The 18,057-nt window shown below is 36.7% G+C and overlaps 1 protein-coding gene and 1 non-coding gene across 2 annotated transcripts; one reads left to right on the top strand and one right to left on the bottom strand.

Moving 5' to 3' along the window:
• Positions 1-12,066: 12,066 nt before the first annotated feature.
• Positions 12,067-13,329, top strand: LOC108473267 (uncharacterized protein C119.09c-like). The gene is made up of 3 exons (XM_017774782.2): positions 12,067-12,648; positions 12,851-12,999; positions 13,097-13,329. Exons 1-3 carry the CDS (start codon positions 12,463-12,465, stop codon positions 13,233-13,235), a joined length of 474 nt encoding a protein of 157 aa, XP_017630271.1. The 5' UTR covers positions 12,067-12,462; the 3' UTR covers positions 13,236-13,329.
• A 3,609-nt stretch (positions 13,330-16,938) lies between these two features.
• LOC128284433 (small nucleolar RNA R71) lies at positions 16,939-17,045 on the bottom strand. The gene has a single exon (XR_008274860.1). It is a non-coding gene; the product is annotated as a small nucleolar RNA R71 (small nucleolar RNA).
• Positions 17,046-18,057: the final 1,012 nt, after the last annotated feature.

Raw genomic sequence — 18,057 nt, 5'->3', positions numbered from 1 at the left:
TTTGACAAAGAAAGATCTGTATGATCATTTCAGTAGGTACAGAGTTTTCATTTGATAGATAAACTGAAGGTACAGAGTTTTCATTTGACAGATCAGCTGAGTATATGTATCCCTGATAGGGTAATTTAGAATTTTGACAGTATGTTCCAACATTGTGTTCTAGAGTTCAAAGGTGAATGGAAAAAGATATTCGAGGTTAAATAAAATTATGATTCTGAGAAGTTAGTAAAGGTGTTTTATGAGTGTTGAAAGTAACTTCTTCTGGCAAGATTTTCGGGGACGAAAATCTCTAAAGGGGGGGAGTTGTAACATCCTAATTTTCAGTGGTGTCGGAACAGTGATTTGAGATCACTAAATCCGACAAGTGAGTAGGAAATATTAATAATTTAGTGAGTATAAGTTAAATGTAAAGTTAGGAAAAATTTTGAAATAGTAAAATGTACAAAATATATATATATTAAAATAATTAGAATTGAAAACTAGGTATCGAGATCTCGGGAATTTTAAATCGAGCCATAAATATTTTTATAAAATTTATGAAGTGTTAATAAGCTAGTATTAAAGTTTCGTCAAGAAATTTTAAAGTATTGATAGCTAATTGAACAAAAAGGACTAAATTGTATCAAATGTAAAATTGTGAGAAATGATTAAATAGCTTAAATGATAAAAGAAAGAGGGTTTAAAAGGCAAATAGACCCAAGGTCTATTTGGGCTGGACGACAAGAGCATGAAATCACCAAGAAAATAAGGGCAAAATTAGAATATTGCAAAATTTACTTAATAAAGCTAGGACTAAAGTGGAATTATCTAGATTTCTCTTTATTTTCTGCATTCTCATCAGCAAAAACACCATGGAAGAGTTCCTTAAGCTGGTTTTTCATATTTTTACTGCAAGTAAGTTCAATTCTTGACTAATTCTTGAAATTTTGTGTTTTGTGACTTTTACAACTAGGTCCATTTGTTGAATTCATTAGTTCTTGATTCTATGAAAGAAATTGAAAGTTTCTATAAATATGTGCTGGAAGTATATGATGATTTGACATAGAATTAGAGCTTTAAATTGTTTATATGCTGATTTTATTGAAAGAATTGAATAGAAATTGAATGTTTGGGACCTAAATTGTAAAAGAGTTTGAAGTTAGAGTTTTATGTGGAAATTTTGAATTTCAATAGTTATGAAATAACTTATAATGTCTAGAAAAAGTATTAATTGAGAAAATTTTCTTAATTGATGGGCTAATTGAGCAAGGACTGAATTGTATGAATTGTGAAACTTGGGGTAAAATGGAAATCAACATTTTGCACTAAAACTGTTTTGGACAGCAGCAGTAGTTTAACTTTTAAAAATCACCAAAAATTGTATAAATCGAATTAGAGGATGAATAAAATATGAAATTAAAGCTTATTGAGTCTAGTTTCTTATAAAATAAATTATGTAAGCAATGGAAATGTAAATCATGAGATAAAATAACTTTTGTGAGACAAGGTCAGAATGATTTCAGGTTCCCCTGTTCTGACTTTGGAAAATCATAAAAAATTGTAGAAAAATAATTAAGGGATTAAACTTATATGTTTAAAATCCTTAAAGAGTATATTTTCAATAGAAATAAGCGGGAACATCATCCGAATCTCGTACTATGAGATAATTAATTCTTAGTGAAGAAGGGTCTGAACTGTCGGAATGATGAGCAGGGAAACTTTAAAGAATAAACTGTACTTATTGGCTAAACCAAATCTAAAAATTTTATGGTAATAAGATAAGTAAGTCTAGTTTCAGGGAAAATTAGCGGATCTTAATTTCGAGTTCTTTATCTTAAGATATAAATAATTTAGTGACTATGATGCAAATGGACATTTTTTAATATACATAAGTAAATAGTGAAATTATTGATAATGTTACTTGTTGCATGTTATATAAATTAAGGAAGTGGAATGGAGAGGAGGAGGAGGAAAATATGTATGAATATTCAGCTAGCATGGCTAATTTGTATGTTTTAGGCTCATGGACTAAATTAAATAAAAGTAAAATTTTATGGGCAATTTTGTAAAAAAAATGTTAGAAATGACCAATTTGCATGAAATGGATTATTTTATTATTTAAATTACAAAATTGAATGAAATTATTAATTTAGCTCAAGATCAAGGAAAAACATGTTTTAAGGATTAAATTGAAAAGTGTTGAAATTATGAAAAATTCTGACATTTTATAGAATTCATAGGTTGTTATCAATTTGTGTGAGAATAACGACTGGAAATAAGGATTAAGTTGCAATTATTTTATTTTATTTTAACCTAAGGATGAAATCGTCATTAATTAAAAGTTTAGAGGTAAAATGATAATTTTGTTTAGAGCATTAGTTGAATGTATTATAACATGAAATAAATGAAAACGACGATCAAATTTCTTCATAAAGATCCGGATGACTTGAATACGAGACTTGAACGTGGAAAAGAAAAGATATCGGATTAATGAAATATCTGATAAATGAATCGGTAACTCCGGTAATGCTCCGTAACTCTATTCCGGTGACGGATTTGGGTTAGGGGCGTTACAGTTAGATCACAGGTTTGTGGAGATTGTGGTAGAATGCATCTGGGGGAATGTTGGAAACGTTTTGGGGCTTGTCTTCGTTGTGGATCAAAGGAACATAAGGTCAGGGATTGTCCTAGAAGGCCAGCTCAGGCTCAAGTGGTTGAACAAAGGTCAGTAACTTTCCAACCAGTAGCGAGGTGGATTGCCGCCGCCGAGAGGTCGTGGCTAAGGTCGCACTGGTAATGGCCATGGACGTGTGGCACTGGCGAAGGTATCTGCTAACACCGAGGCTCGTCGGTCGACTTTGGTATATCTTTGCTCGTCATGCGAGGAGGGTGACACACCTGATGTCATAACTGGTACGTTTTTTTATCTCTGACGTACCCTATACTACTCTGATAGATATGGGGTCAACTCATTCATATGTAGCATGTGATATTTCTGGGGCATTGGGTGTTCACTTTGAGGAGATTGTGTGTGGGGTAACTGTGATAAGTCCGTTAGGTCACTCAGTTAAAGTAGAGAAACTCTTTAGGGAGGTGCCTTTAGAGACTCAAGGTAGGATTTTCTATGGAGACTTAATGGAGTTACCGTTCAGAGAATTCGATTTGATCTTAGGGATGGATTGGCTGACCAAGCATAGGGAAACGCTGTATTTTATAGCTAAGAGGATGGTGTTAAGGACTATTGAGGATGAGGAGGTAATTATTATTAGGGAACGAAGAGATTACTTGTCCAATGTGGTATCAGCTTTAAGGGCTGAGAAACTGATGCGTAAGGGATGCGAGACGTACTTGGCTTTTATAAATCAAGTTGAAACTAGGGATCTGACTGTGGATACCGTCAGGACTGTTAGGGAATTCCGAGATGTTTTTCCAGAGGAGCTTCCTGGATTGCCTCCGAATCGGGAAGTGGAGTTTGGAATCGATTTGTTGCCTGGAACAGCTCCAGTATCCATTGCACCCTATAGAATAGCACCGAAGGAGTTAGTGGAACTGAAAGCTCAAATCCAAGAGTTGTTTGATAGGGGCTTCATCAGACCTAGTGTGTCTCCATGGAGAGTACCGGTCCTGTTTGTGAAGAAAAAGGACGGGACAATGCGCATGTGTATCGATTATCGCCAGTTGAACAAACTGACGATAAAGAACAAATACCCACTGCCAAGGATAGATGATTTATTTGACCAACTTAAAGGAGCTTCGGTATTTTCCAATATTGACCTTCGATCTGGATACCATCAGTTAAGGGTAAAGGAAGGGGATATTCATAAGACAGCATTCAGGACTCGATATGGTCATTACAAGTTCCTGGTTATGCCGTTTGGGTTGACGAACGCACCTGCCATTTTCATGGATCTAATGAATCGAGTGTTCCAACCTTACTTGGACCGATTCGTGGTAGTTTTCATCGATGATATTCTAGTATACTCGAAAATCAAGGAGAAACATGAGGAGCATCTACGTATTGTGCTGCAAGTGCTAAGAGAGAAGTAACTGTATGCAAAGTTTAGTAAGTGCGAATTTTGGTTGCGAGAAGTGGCTTTTCTAGGTCATGTGGTTTCTGCTGAAGGAATTAGAGTGGATCCTCGAAAATTTGAGGCAGTTCTGGGATGGAAGCCACCAAAATCAGTATCGGAAATTCAGAGTTTTTTGAGTTTGGTAGGCTATTACTGAAGGTTCGTAGAAAGATTTTCTCTGATTGTTGCACCATTGATGAAACTGTTAAGGAAAGGGGTAGCATTTGTCTGGACTGAGAATCAGCAAAAAGCTTTTGACCATTTGAAAAAGGTATTGACTGAAGCACCAATGTTGATTCAACCGGAGTCTGGGAAGGACTTCACTGTGTACAGCGATGCGTCGCATGTGGGGTTAGGATGTGTATTGATGCAAGCGGGTAAGGTGGTCGCTTATGCTTCGCGACAACTTAAGCCTCATGAAGAAAACTACCCTACGCATGATTTAGAGCTAGCAGCAGTGATCTTCGCGTTGAAAATCTGGAGACATTACTTATATGGAGAAAAGTGTATCATATACATAGACCATAAGAGACTAAAGTATCTGTTAACTCAGAAGGAGTTAAATCTTAGGCAACAAAGATGGGTAGAGTTGCTCAAGGATTACGACTATTCGACTGAGTACCACTCAGGTAAGGCTAACGTGGTGGCTGATGCGTTGAGTCGAAGGGTTGTTTCTGATTTGAGAGCTTTGTTTGTACGTTTGAGTCTGTTTGACAATGGAAGTCTGTTAGCAGAATTGAAAGTGAGGCCTACTTGGACTGAGCAGATTAAAGAAAAACAGTTGAAGGATGATTCGTTGGGTCTTCGGTTTCAGCAAGTTGAGAAGGGTGAGAATGAGGATTTTAGACTGAATACTGAAGGAGTTTTATGCTTCCGAGGAAGAATTTGTGTTCCGAAGGACTCTGACTTGAGACAGTCAATATTGAAGGAAGCTCATGGGGGACTTTGTGCCATGCATCCTGGAGGGAATAAGTTGTATCACGACTTGCGAGAGCTGTACTGGTGGCCTGGGCTTAAACAAGAAGTAACGAAATTCGTAGGGAAATGTCTGACATGCCAGCAAGTGAAAGCTGGGTATCAATTTCCTTCTGGATTACTGCAACCGGTGAAAATTCCATTGTGGAAGTGGGAGAGAGTCACTATAGACTTTGTGAGTAGGCTACCTTTGACACCCACCAAGAAAGATTCTGTGTGGGTAGTGGTGGATAGGTTAACAAAATCTGCCCATTTCATACCAGTTCGTACTGATTACTCCCTGCAAAAGTTGGCTAGGTTGTATGTGGCAGAGATAGTGCGACTACATGGTGTGCCAATATCGATTATTTCTGACTGAGACCCTAGGTTTACATCTCTGTTCTGAAAGAAGTTGCAGGAGGCATTAGGTACACGCTTGAATTTCAAGATCGCTTTCACCCACCGATGATGGACAACAAGAGGGTTATTCAGATTTTGGAGGATATGTTAAGGGGTTGTATCATCGATTTTCATGGGAGTTGGGAGGACTACATGCCATTGGTGGAGTTTGCATACAATAACAGCTACCAAGCAAGTATTCAGATGGCTCCATATGAGACACTTTATGGGCGGAGATGTAGTACGCCTACGTGTTGGACAGAGTTGGGTGAACGACAAGTGCTTGGACCAGAGTTGGTGGCAGATACCGAGAGTAAGGTTAAGTTGATAAGAGATCGATTAAAGGAGGCATCTGATAGACAAAAGTCGTATGCGGATCTAAAGCACAAAGAGATAGAGTTCGCTATTGGGGATATGATTTTCTTGAAGGTTTCACCTTGGAAGAAGTTCTTGAGATTCGGCATGAAGGGCAAATTGAGTCCGCGGTTTATAGGGCCTTATCGGGTTCTTAAGCAGGTAGGGCCAGTAGCGTATCAGTTAGAGTTACCACTAGAGTTGGACAGAATCCATGACGTCTTTCATGTGTCTATGTTAAGACGATATCGATCGGATCCCTCACATGTTGTGCCAATGGAGGAGATTGAAGTAAAGACTGATTTGACCTTTGAGGAGGAGCCTGTGCAGATATTGGCACGAGATGTTAAGGTTCTCAAAAGGAAATCTGTTCCGTTAGTAAAAGTGCTTTGGCGTAATCATGGAAGGGAAGAAGCTACTTAGGAGTCAGAAGAGACTATGCATCAACAATACCCTCAACTATTTAGATCAGGTAAATTTCGAGGGCGAAATTTCTTTTAGGGGGTAGAGTTGTAACGCCCCAATTTTCGGGAATTCTGTAAGTGTTGGCAAATTTTAAATTTTGGTGTTCTGTCTGCTTGGCGTAGATTTAATCAGGTTAGTGGGTCACTAGAAGGCCCAAGTTTAAGTTAAAATCCGATCATTTTAGTTAGTTTTAATTCTATAGAAGAAGGGGTTCTGGTTAGCTGGGCTTTAAGGTATTAACTGGGTAAAACAAAACACAAAGAAGCCCGCGGTAAGTTGGCTTGTGGCGTCACTTGGGGGCTTGGGAGGTGGCGTGTGGATGACCAAGGAGAGCAAAGGTTCGAGTCGCAAGGTAAGCAAATTGGTGATATTAATTTTTATGTACAGAAAAGGCAAGCAGTGGAACTAAAGTGAAAGGCTGTCAGGAGAAAATTTAAGAGCTGATAAGGGAGAGGATTTAGGAGCTGATAAGGGAAAGGATTTAGGACCTGATAAAGGAGAAGATTTAGGAGCTGATCAAGGAGCAGGAGTTGGCCGGCCAAGGGCCTCTAGCATGGGAAAATTCGGCTAGGTTAAGTGCCAGTATAAATTCGGCATGAGGGGGAAAGTTGTGCCGTTTGCTGACCATTCTCCTCTTCTTTCTTTTCTCCTTTTCTCTTCAAATTTTTCTTTTTCTTCTTTTCCTCCATAGCCAAATCTCTCTAACCACTTGTGCATCTCCATATTTTCTTCAAACGTTTCTAAAACCTTCATAGCCATTGCCATAAAAAAGCCAAAATCCCAAAAACTATACTTTTTTCTGTGCCGATTTCTCCTAGCCAATTTTATTATCTTTTCCATCATTCTTGGCCGATTCTTTAGTTCTCTAAACCTTAAGGTTCTGTCGACAGAACCATAGCAAGACCCTCCTACTTCATCTTTCTTTACACAGCTTCAACAAAAGCCGAAAACCCCACTTTCTTAGGGACTTGGCCGAATAGTGAGATCACTGAAGGCTCAACTTTTGTTATCTTTTAAGGGCTTAGATCAGCATCAGAATTGAGTAGAAATTAATTGGGATCATTGACCGAAGGAACCGGTGGTAAGTCTTTTCAATCTAGTCTTTATTTCGTATTTTAGAAAAACCGAAACCCCTAAAGGTTAGGGAGGCTGTCGACTTGGACTTGTAGCCCTAAGGGGTTGTGATAATTGTTTTGTCTTGATAATAATATGATCTATAGGCTGCTGATCAAGGGCTTGGACAAGTGGAGCAACGGGATCTAAGTCTAGTCGCAAACTTCGGCAAAGGTAGGATTGCTAGTGCCTAAGGTGTTATGGCCGAATAAGGTAAGGAGTTATTATGTAGTTCGTTTCGGTAGTAGATTAACGTGGTAGTAATATAATTTTAGGTAGTTCGAGCGTGGATCTCGTCAACGAATCGTCATAAAACAGGTGTGTAATTGACACCCTTTCTTAGTCTAGATCGGTAAAAGCTGAAAAGCCAAAATGCTGAAAACCGGTATTTTGTAGATTTGCGAGTGTGCAAATACTCGTGTGGTAAATCGATTAATGTTTTTGGTAAGCTGCAATGTTTGGACTGCAAAGTGCATGATTTCTGTGCCCTCGATATTTTTGGGCTTAATGGGCCAAAATTAGAATAATGGGCCAACAGGCCTAATTCGGTAAGAACCCTCGGTAAGTGATTCTGTTAGTACATGAAAGGTAGGAATATGCATGAAAAACCCTAAAATAGATAAATTACTGAAATACCTTTAAAAAGTAGAAGATTTACAGTTTTACCCCTAGGAGATAAAGTACCCAAATACCCCTAGGAGTAAATTGACATAAATGCATGTTGGACTGTTGTTATTTACTGCATGCCATGTTATTATTATCTGATGCATGGGACTGGGATATTGATGGAGGAAGTATTGAAAGTGGCTTGTCCACGATCGGAGGCTTTGCCTCAATTTATCGTTAATCGAGCAAAGCAAGGTCAAGAATCGTGGAGTGTAGGGCTAGGTGCGTTGAGCTATTCCTCACATGAAGTGTAGGGCTGGTACGGGTGGAGTGTAGCGGTTGGTGGGTTGAGTAGACTCCTCAAATGGGCTTGCATATGTTTATTGATGTTGCATGTATTTTGAAATGGGCCTATGGGCCATACTGTTATCTGAATAAGGGGCTAAGGCCCAGTTTAATGTAATCTGAAAAGGGATCTGGCCCAGTATCACTGTTATCTGAATGGGCTTAGGACCGATGGGCTTGAGCTGACCTGGGCTTTGAATGGGTTTTCCTTACACACTGAGTTTCCAAACTCACCCCTTCTTTAACCTTGCAGCTGGGCCTTGATGTGGGTGTTTTGGAGCCGGAGGGGATTCAGAGTGGCCATGGTGAACGCTTTTGGGTTTGAAAAGAGACTGGTTTCCTTAAGTTATCTTTATTTACTATTTAATTTTTGGGTTGTAATAAGGCCATTTTAACTTTATTTTCTTCTTTGATTTTCTGGGATTATATTATTTTTAATAACTTTATTCTGGTGGATAATAATTCAAATGGGCTGGACTTAGGGCGCGATTTCAAAATGATACTTGTTTTTAAAATAACACGACGTCACGAATATTCAATTTATCAAAGATAACCACTCAAAGAAGTTTCAATCCGTTATAACCAAGTGTGGCAATAGATGTGGGCATGTCTAGGATTGGATCCAATCGAAGAGTTTGGTACTTAAGCAGCCTTCATGGCTCACCTCCTCTGTTATGGATACCTACCTGGTGCCCAGCTTCCATTCACTTGGTTAGCTTAACAAAAGTCGGCTTTTAAAATACTAAAAAGGGAACATGGGTTTTTTTTAATTTCAATGTGGCATGTCAGATTCGGCCATAACGTCTGGGCCGGGTTTGGGGTGCTACACTATCGAACAATAGTATAGTTATGGTGAGACCAGAAATATCGTATCTACGAGGACTAAAAGCACTAGTAATTGCTATCTTTTTATTACCTAGCCTAAAAATTTAGGGAATATTTTATCTAAGCCTAGTTATCTAATTAACCGAAGTAACGACAGAGATCAAACTTGAAAAATACTTTTGAAAAATCGATTGAGAAGACAATACCCAAGAAAGAATCCACCTAGACTTCACTTATTACCTTTGAATTAGACGATTTATTTACTTGACTTATTCCGTAGAAATCTCTTATTTATGTTAATATCCCTTTCGAGACTAAAAACAACTGACTCTAGGTTGATTAATCGAAATCTCTTTCTAATTAAAACTCCTATTGTCGCATTAACTCGATTTATGGATTTCCTTATTAGATTTGACTCTAATCCGGCAGATTTATGTCGTCTTATCTCTAGGATTGCATGCAACTCCGCTTAATTATGAATGATCTACTCTTAAATAGAGACTTTTACTCTACTGAATAAGCACATCAAAAACTTGAATTAATATCCTGTAATATTAAAGCAAGAATTAAAACTCACAATTAAGAATAAGAACAAGTATTTTTCATATAAATCAAAGAGTAATAAAATTCGTCTTAGGTTTCATCTTCCTCAAGTATTTAGGGAGTTTAGTTCATAATAATAATGAAAAACATCTCAAAGTATAGAAAACAACAAAACATAAAGAAACCCAAAGAACTTCTAGGAAATTGGATGGAAATCTTCAGTCTTGATGTAGATCCTGTCTCCAGGTGATTCCGATGGCTGTCCTTGAGTATTTTCTGCCTTCAATTCTTCGTGTCCCCTTTAATCCTCTTCTAGGGTGTTTATATAGGCTTTAGAATGCTTCAAAACCCTCAAAAGTGCCCTTTTCTGAGTAGAACTAGACTTGGGCTTAACAGGGACATGGCCGTGTACCATACCCGTGTGAAGGTGCTCAGGCCGTGTGTAATTCTGACTTGGATTAATGTCGACACGGTCATGACACACGGGCATGCGGTCTACTCGTGTGTCACACACGGGCGTGTAGATTACCTGTGTGGAACTGCCTAGGCCATGTGAAACACTAATTTAGGCCCAATTTGTCCATTTTTGGCCCGTTTCTTGCTGTTTTCGCCATCCTGAGCTCTCCTGAGTATAAAACATCAAATTAAAAGATTAGGAGCATCACATTCAATGAAACCAAGGAAAAATCATTCATAAATATGCCAATCATGGGGTAAAAATATGTATATATTATGGTTTATCAGGTTAAAACTCACAATTAAGACTAAGAACAAGTATTTATCATATAATTCAAATAGTAATAAGATTCATCTTCGGTTTCATCTCCCTTAAGTATTTAGGGAGTTTAGTTCATAACAACGGAAAACATCTCAAAATTGGGAAAACAACAAAACATAAAGAAACCCAAAGAACTTCTAAGGAAATTGAGTGTAGATCTTCAATCTTGAAGTAGATCGTGCTTCTGACCTGATTTCGATGGTTGTCCTTTAGTATTTCCTGCCTTCTACTCTGCGTCCCCCCTTTGATGCTCTTCTAGGGTGTTTATATAGACTTTGGAATGCCCAAAATAGCCCAAAATTAGCCTTTTCTGAATAGAATTAGACTTTGGCTCGACAGGGACACGACCGTGTGCCACGCTCGTGTGAAGGTGCTCAAGCCGTGTACCACGCCAGTGTGAAGGTGCTCAGGCCGTATGCAATTCTGACTTGGTTTAATGTCAACACGGCCATGACACATGGGCATGTGGCCTGCCTGTGTGTCACACACGGGCGTGTGGATTACCCGTGTGGAATACTGAGATAAGCCCATTTTTTCCGTTCACCTAAGTATAAAACAAGAATTTAAAGGATTAGGAGCATCAAATTCTCTAAAATTTATGATAAATCATCCAAAAATATGCCAAGCATAGGATAAAAATATGTATATATTATGGTTTATCAATTATATGGCTTAAAATGGTCGATGGATGTTTTTGAATGAATATGATTTGAATTGGTATGTTTAGGAAGTGTTTACAACTTGATTTATAAGTTCTTTATCCCAAGTCTCGAGACTTATAAAATTCCATGGCTAATTTTTGCTTCAGAGGGCTGTTGTCTCAAGACAGACAAACTTCAAACCTAAATTTCTACAATTCCTGGGCAATGTCTCGAGATATACATGCCTGCACCTAGAAATTTCCCTTGTTTTGATTAAGAAAGGTCCTGAATCAAACCAAAACGTAAGGGATGTTCGAAAATGACCCGAGAAGCCTAAATTGGGTTCAATAAGTATGAAATGAAGTGACAATAGTAACTTGGATAATTATGTCTCTCAGTGTCAAATGTGATACTCGTTACTTGGGTTATCAATTTAATCAGGGTAAGGGATGTTATAGTGAAGCTTGGTTGGGTAGGATATGATGATGAAGTAGCTCAAGAAATGAGGCTTCTAATAAACAACTCTTGACATTGTAACATGATGTATTATTGTGCACAAGAAGTTGCGTACATGTGTCATTTGCAAGCACAATAAAGCATTTAGCTTTAACATTTGGTTGAACTCACAATGTTAGTCTCTTCCAAATCTCTTTCTTTCCGTTCATAACTTTATCATCTATCCCTAGTTGTTAAAATGAAGTGAAGGGCAATGGTTTCTTGCTAGAATGCATTAAAAAGTCATTACCCTGGCTTGATTTTTATTTCTTTATTCTTTCGGCTCATATCACATGACTCTGCATCCATAATGATTTTTAGAATGTAGTAATGGACATAAATTTGATGCATGAGATTCAAATGCTATTAGCATTTTTAAAACAAGAGAAAGACCGTGAAAAAGGATGAGTCTTTAAATAAAGCCATTTTTAAAAGCAACAAATATAGTAATTAATTATACATCAAAAGTAAATCTTAAAAAAGGAATTTAAAATGCCAAGCTATAGAAATATGTGTATTGAGAGAAAGAAAATATAAGGGTGTTAGATGAAAAACTAAACAAAGCAAATGAGCTTTTGACATATGAAGTTTTCAAAAAAGAGAAAGGTTCATGGCATGAATCAGCTTCTTTTGGCTTCTTTTCGTAAAAATTAATCGAAAAATCTTTTTTTTTTTTTTTTGACATTATTCATGATCATCTTCCTTTTTAAGATAAAGAAACCACTTTTGTGGGGTGGTCCTTGGGGTTTTGCATTTTAGGTTTAAAGATAAATTAAATGATAATAATTAAAGAAGTCAGGTCTTTTGAATATACTATATATTTTTAAAGGAAATCGGTCAAATTAAAGAATAAAGAAAGGGGTGCTGGTTGGGATTTTGTGGCTATTTAAAATAAATGGCGAGTTTGTATGTGAACGCGGAGTCACCGGTGAATCTGAATCGTAACACGGATTGGTTTATGTACCCTGGAGTGTGGACTATTTATATTCTAATCCTTTTCTTCGCTTGGCTTCTTGTTCTCTCCATCTTCGGTTGTTCTCCTGGCATGGCTTGGACCATCATCAACCTCTCTCATTTCCTAGTACCATTCCTCTTTATTCTTTCTTTTTTTTTTTTTTTATTCTCTTATTGTATTCAATTTTGAATTAGGTTTCTTTCTATGCCTATAAATACCCCCTCCCTCCTGTGTGTTAACTCATCCAGCTTTTGAATTTATTATAGCGCATGACAAATCTGCTTAACTAGTATCTAAACCAAAATTATGAGATTGATCATATTTTCAGATCACATGCCATTTCTTTCATTGGAAGAAAGGAACCCCATTTGCTGAAGATCAAGGGGTGTACAATGGGTTGACTTGGTGGGAGCAGATAGACAATGGAAAACAACTTACACCCAATAGAAAATTTCTAACTGTTGTACCTGTTATATTGTAAGCATGTTTATATGATCATCACATTTTATCCAATTATTCTGTATTGTAAATTTGTATTTATGTGTATGGACATTGTTCTTTCTTTTCTTGACAGGTACTTGATAGCCTCACATACAACCGACTACCAACATCCTATGCTCTTTTTCAACACAATTGCAGTGGTTGTGCTTGTTGTTGCCAAGTTCCCCAACATGCATAAGGTTCGAATCTTTGGAATCAATTCAGAATATTGAGTGGGTTTCCTGTTAAGAACAGTTGGTTATGCTGGCTAGAGACAATCATCATTTTTTCCCGTATGTTAAAATGGGTATATATTTGTAAAAAAAAAAAAAAACTTTTGAAGGTGTAACTTTTTTTTCTAACAAGTTTCTTGACTTCATTTACAATCTCTCATAATCATAAATTCATGAAAGAAGATAATAAGTTGTATAGCATTACCTTTGTACAGTTGAGAAGTGTAATGCATGTAAAGCATCTTAAGCTCTTATCTTCGCATCCCACATTTTTAAAATTCTTATTTTGTTGTTATTTCATAACTTTTGAATCTTTTATGGCATTTAATTAAAACACAGAGGAAAACCCGCAGAGCAACAGAGATTTGACTTTACCTGAGGCCATTTCCATCATACTTTATTTCTAAATTACCTTTTTAATGTTAAAGATATGTTTAAATCCTTTTTATTCACTCTCTTCCTTTTTCAGTGTTGTATTTTTTCTTTTTAATTGATTGAAAGAGAAAATATATAGTAAACTACCTATGGCTCCTATTGTCATGCAACAATACATTAAAGGTTATTAAATTTATATAATTCCGAACACTGTAACACCCTGAATTGATGAACAAAGTACAAAGACGTCTCAAAACATGATAAAACTTAAAATACCAAAAAAAATATACACAATCACACACAATAACAACAAGAAACAACAATAAAATATACTTGTTTTGTTTTGTTTTTCAAGATGAGATTGAGTTGTGGGAGGTTTTTGTATACCAAATAGAGGGTAGCTCTTTGTCATATATTTCAAGAGGTTCTGCTATACGCTCGGAAAAAAAAAAGACATACCAAAAATTTTAACATCATACTAAATTTATCAACAATATACCAATATCAAATTTTCTAACGTTTATAAAAAAATTGGCATAATTGTAAAAAAAACCCTCAACGTTTGGGGGCTTTTGATTTTATGCCCTTGACTTTTTTGTTTTTTGATTGACACCCTCAACATTACGATTTTTTAAGAAATCAGCCAAGTTTTAACGGTCAATGAGAGTTGATCGTTATTCAAACCGTAGGTCAACATAATAGCCCATGTGGCATGTCACATAAGCGCATGACGTCATAGATAATATCATTTATTTAACAAAAAATTTTCTCTCATTTTCTCTCTTGCCAAACACCACTTTTTTTTTCTTCAAAACACATGGTTGGCTCATTTCATCTACAAGAATTTCCATTACCATGATTATAATCATGTTTTTGTGTAATTTTTGTAAACCCACACCACACTTTCAGCTTAAAATCATTGTTTCCCCCCCCCCCCAATGTCGGTTACCATTTTTTTCTTTCATTTTCTCTCTTGCCAAACACTGTTTTTTTTCTTCTAAACATATGGTTAGCTCATTTCATCTACAAGAATTTCTATTACCATGATTATAATCATGCTTTTGTGTGATTTTTGTAAACTGACACTACACTTTCAACTTAAAATCATTGTTTTTTTCCCTCCACTATCGGCTGCCATTTTTTTCTCTCATTTTCTCTCTTTCCAAACACAATTTTTCTTCTTCAAAACATATGGTTGACTTATTTCATCTACAATAATTTCCATTACTGATAAACCATAATATATACATATTTTTATCCCATGCTTGGCATATTTTTAGATGATTTAGCATAAGATTTAGTGATTTTGATGCTCTTAATCCTTTAATTTCATGTTTTATACTCAGGAGAGCTTAGAATAGCAAAAATAGCATGAAATGGGCCAAAACCGAACAAATTAGGCCTAATTCAGTGTTTCACACGGCCTAGGCATTTTTACTCGAGTAAACTACACGCCCGTGTGTGACACACGGACAGGCCACACGCCCTTGTGTGATACACGGGTAGGCCACACGCCCGTGTGTCATGGCCGTGTCGACATTAAACTAAGTCAGAATTGCACACGGCCTGAGCACCTGCACATGGGCGTGGCACACGGCCATGTACCTGTCGAGCCAAAGTCTAATTCTATTCAAAAAAAGGTAATTTTAGGCTATTTTAGGCATTCCAAAGTCTATATAAACACCCTAGAAGAGGATCAAAGGGGACACGCAGGGTAGAAGACAGAAAATACTCAAGGAAAGCCATCGAATCAGCTCAGAAGCAAGATCTACTTCAAGACTGAAGATCTCCATTCAATTTCCTTAGAAGTTTTTTGGGTTCTTTATGTTTTGTTATTTTCCCAATCTTGAGATGTTTTCCATTATTATGAACTAAACTCTGTAAATACCTAAGGGAGATGAAACCTAGGACGGATCTTATTACCATTTGAATTATATGATAAATAATTGTTCTTATTCTTAATTGTGAGTTCTAATTCTTCCTTTAATATTCCAGGATATTAATTCAAGTTTTTGATGTGCTTATTCAGTGGAGAAAAAGTCCCTATTTAAGAGTAGATCATTTATAATTAAGCGGAGTTTCATGCAATCCTAGAGATAGGACGACATAAATTTTTCGGATTAGAGTCAAATCTAATAAGGGAATCCATAGATCGAGTTAATGTGATGATAGGGGTTTTAATTGGAAAGAGATTTCAATTAATCAACCTAGAGACAGTTGTTTTTAGTCTCGAGAGAGATAATAACATGAACTAAGGATTTCTACGAATTAAGTCAAGTGAATAAATCGTCTAATTCAGAAGTAATAAGTGAAGTTTAGGTGGATTCTTCCTTTGGTATTGTCTTCTCTATCGGTTTTCTAAAAAGTACTTCCCAATTTTAATCTCTGTCGTAATATTAGTTAATTAGATAATTAGTTTTAGTTTTAAAAAATCCTTTAATTATTAGGTTAGATAATAAAAAGATAGTAATTACTAGTACTTTTAGTCCTCCTGGATACGATATTCCCGGTCTCACCATAACTATACTACTGTTCGATAGGTGCGCTTACCTTAGTCGAATTTTGTTAGTTAGTTTAACGACCATCAAGTTTTTGGCGCCGTTGTCGAGGACTAAGATATTAAGAACGCTTGATTTTTATTACTTTAGCCATTTTTACTTTTATTGCAATTTAATTTTTGCTTTTAGTTTAGTTTTTCTTTTCTAAATTTTTCTTTTTAATTGCTTCTGGCAGGTGTCTCTAGTTTATGACTAAGAGGAACCCGTCAGGACCTTTGCTTTTTGACAGTGAGATTAAGAGCATAGCTCGTAAAAATTGAAGAGAAATAAGGCAAAGTCTACAATACATAGAGGAAGAGCGAGAGGACGATATCCATACTACAACCGAAAAGATGGTTGATAACCAGAATAAGCCATTACCTCCTGTGGTTGCTGCAAATCCAGTAAATCAAGATCCTACTCCTCGTACTATGTATGATTATGCTAAGCCCAATTTAACAGGAACTGAATCGAGTATAGTTAGACCTGTTGTTGCTGTAAATAATTTTGAACTGAAATCTAACACGATTCAAATGATACAACAGTTTGTTCAGTTTGATGGTTTGCAGGACGAGGATCCAATCACTTATTTAGCAAATTTTCTGGAATTCTGTGACACTTTTAAGATCAATGGCGTTTCTGACGATGTCATTCGCCTGCTGTTGTTTCCCTTTTCATTGAGGAATAAGGCTAAACAGTGGTTGAACTCGCTACCACGAGGGTCAATCACCACGTGGGAAGAAATGACCGAAAAATTTTTACTTATATATATTTCGCCGGCTAAAACGACTAAATTGAGGAATGATATCTCTTCTTTTGTGCAGATGGATCTAGAAACTTTTTATGAAGCATGGGAGAGATACAAGAATTTATTGAGAAGGTGCCCTCACCATAGGTTACCTCTATAATTGCAGGTTCAGACTTTTTACAATGGTGTGAACCCCTCAATAAGGCAACTGATCGATGCAGCCGTCGGTAGAACTTTAAACAATAAAACACCTGAAGAGGCCTACGAGTTTATTGAAAAGATGTCACTGAATAACTAACAGTGGCAAGTCATGAGAACGAAGCCGACAAAAGCAGCTCGTGTTTTCAACCTTGATGCGATCACTATGCTATCTAACCAGGTAAACTTTTAAATAAAAAGATTAATGGTTTGTATGGTTCTACTCAGGTACATCCAGTGATGAGGTGTGATTCAAATGGAGGATGAGTACACAACACAGATTATCCATCGTTCAACCCTAGCACCGAGGAGGAACAAGTCCACTATATGGGTAATAATTCTAAACCTCAAAATAATCCGTATAGTAACACTTTTAATGTAGGTTGGAGGAACCATCCCAATTTCTCGTGGGGTGGTCAAGGAAATCAAAAACCACAACATCCTCTAGGTTTTCAACAACCACCGTATCAACAAGTGAAGAAACTGAACCTTGAAGAGATGCTCACAAAATTCATCTTAGTGTCAGAAACTCGTTTTCAGAATACCAAAACAGCGTTTAAGAATCAGCAAGCATTAATTCAAGGGCTCGAAACTCAAATAGGACAGCTCGCTTAGTTGATTTCTGAACGATCACAAGGTAGCATGCCCAGTAACACAGAAACTAACCCAATGAAGCAACTCCATGCCATCATTGTACGCGACGAAGAAGGGTTAGTTGAATCTAAATTTAAAACTAGGCACGAAGCCGTGGTAAGTAATGGTAAGGATGAGATGAATCACGATACACAGAAGCTGGTAAGCAAAGAATATAAACCTCGTGTGCCATATCCTAATGTAAAAAGGAAAGACCACACAGACGAACAATTCGGTAAATTCCTTAAACTACTTAAAAAATTACATATTAACTTACCGTTCATTGAAGTTCTTTCGCAGATGCCAAACGCAGTTAAATTTTTAAAAAACC

Source organism: Gossypium arboreum, chromosome 11, assembly GCF_025698485.1.
Source record: "Gossypium arboreum isolate Shixiya-1 chromosome 11, ASM2569848v2, whole genome shotgun sequence".
Lineage (NCBI taxonomy): Eukaryota > Viridiplantae > Streptophyta > Magnoliopsida > Malvales > Malvaceae > Gossypium > Gossypium arboreum.
The sequence above is the reverse complement of the archived record's forward strand: the minus strand, read 5'-3'. Positions and strand labels throughout refer to the sequence as shown.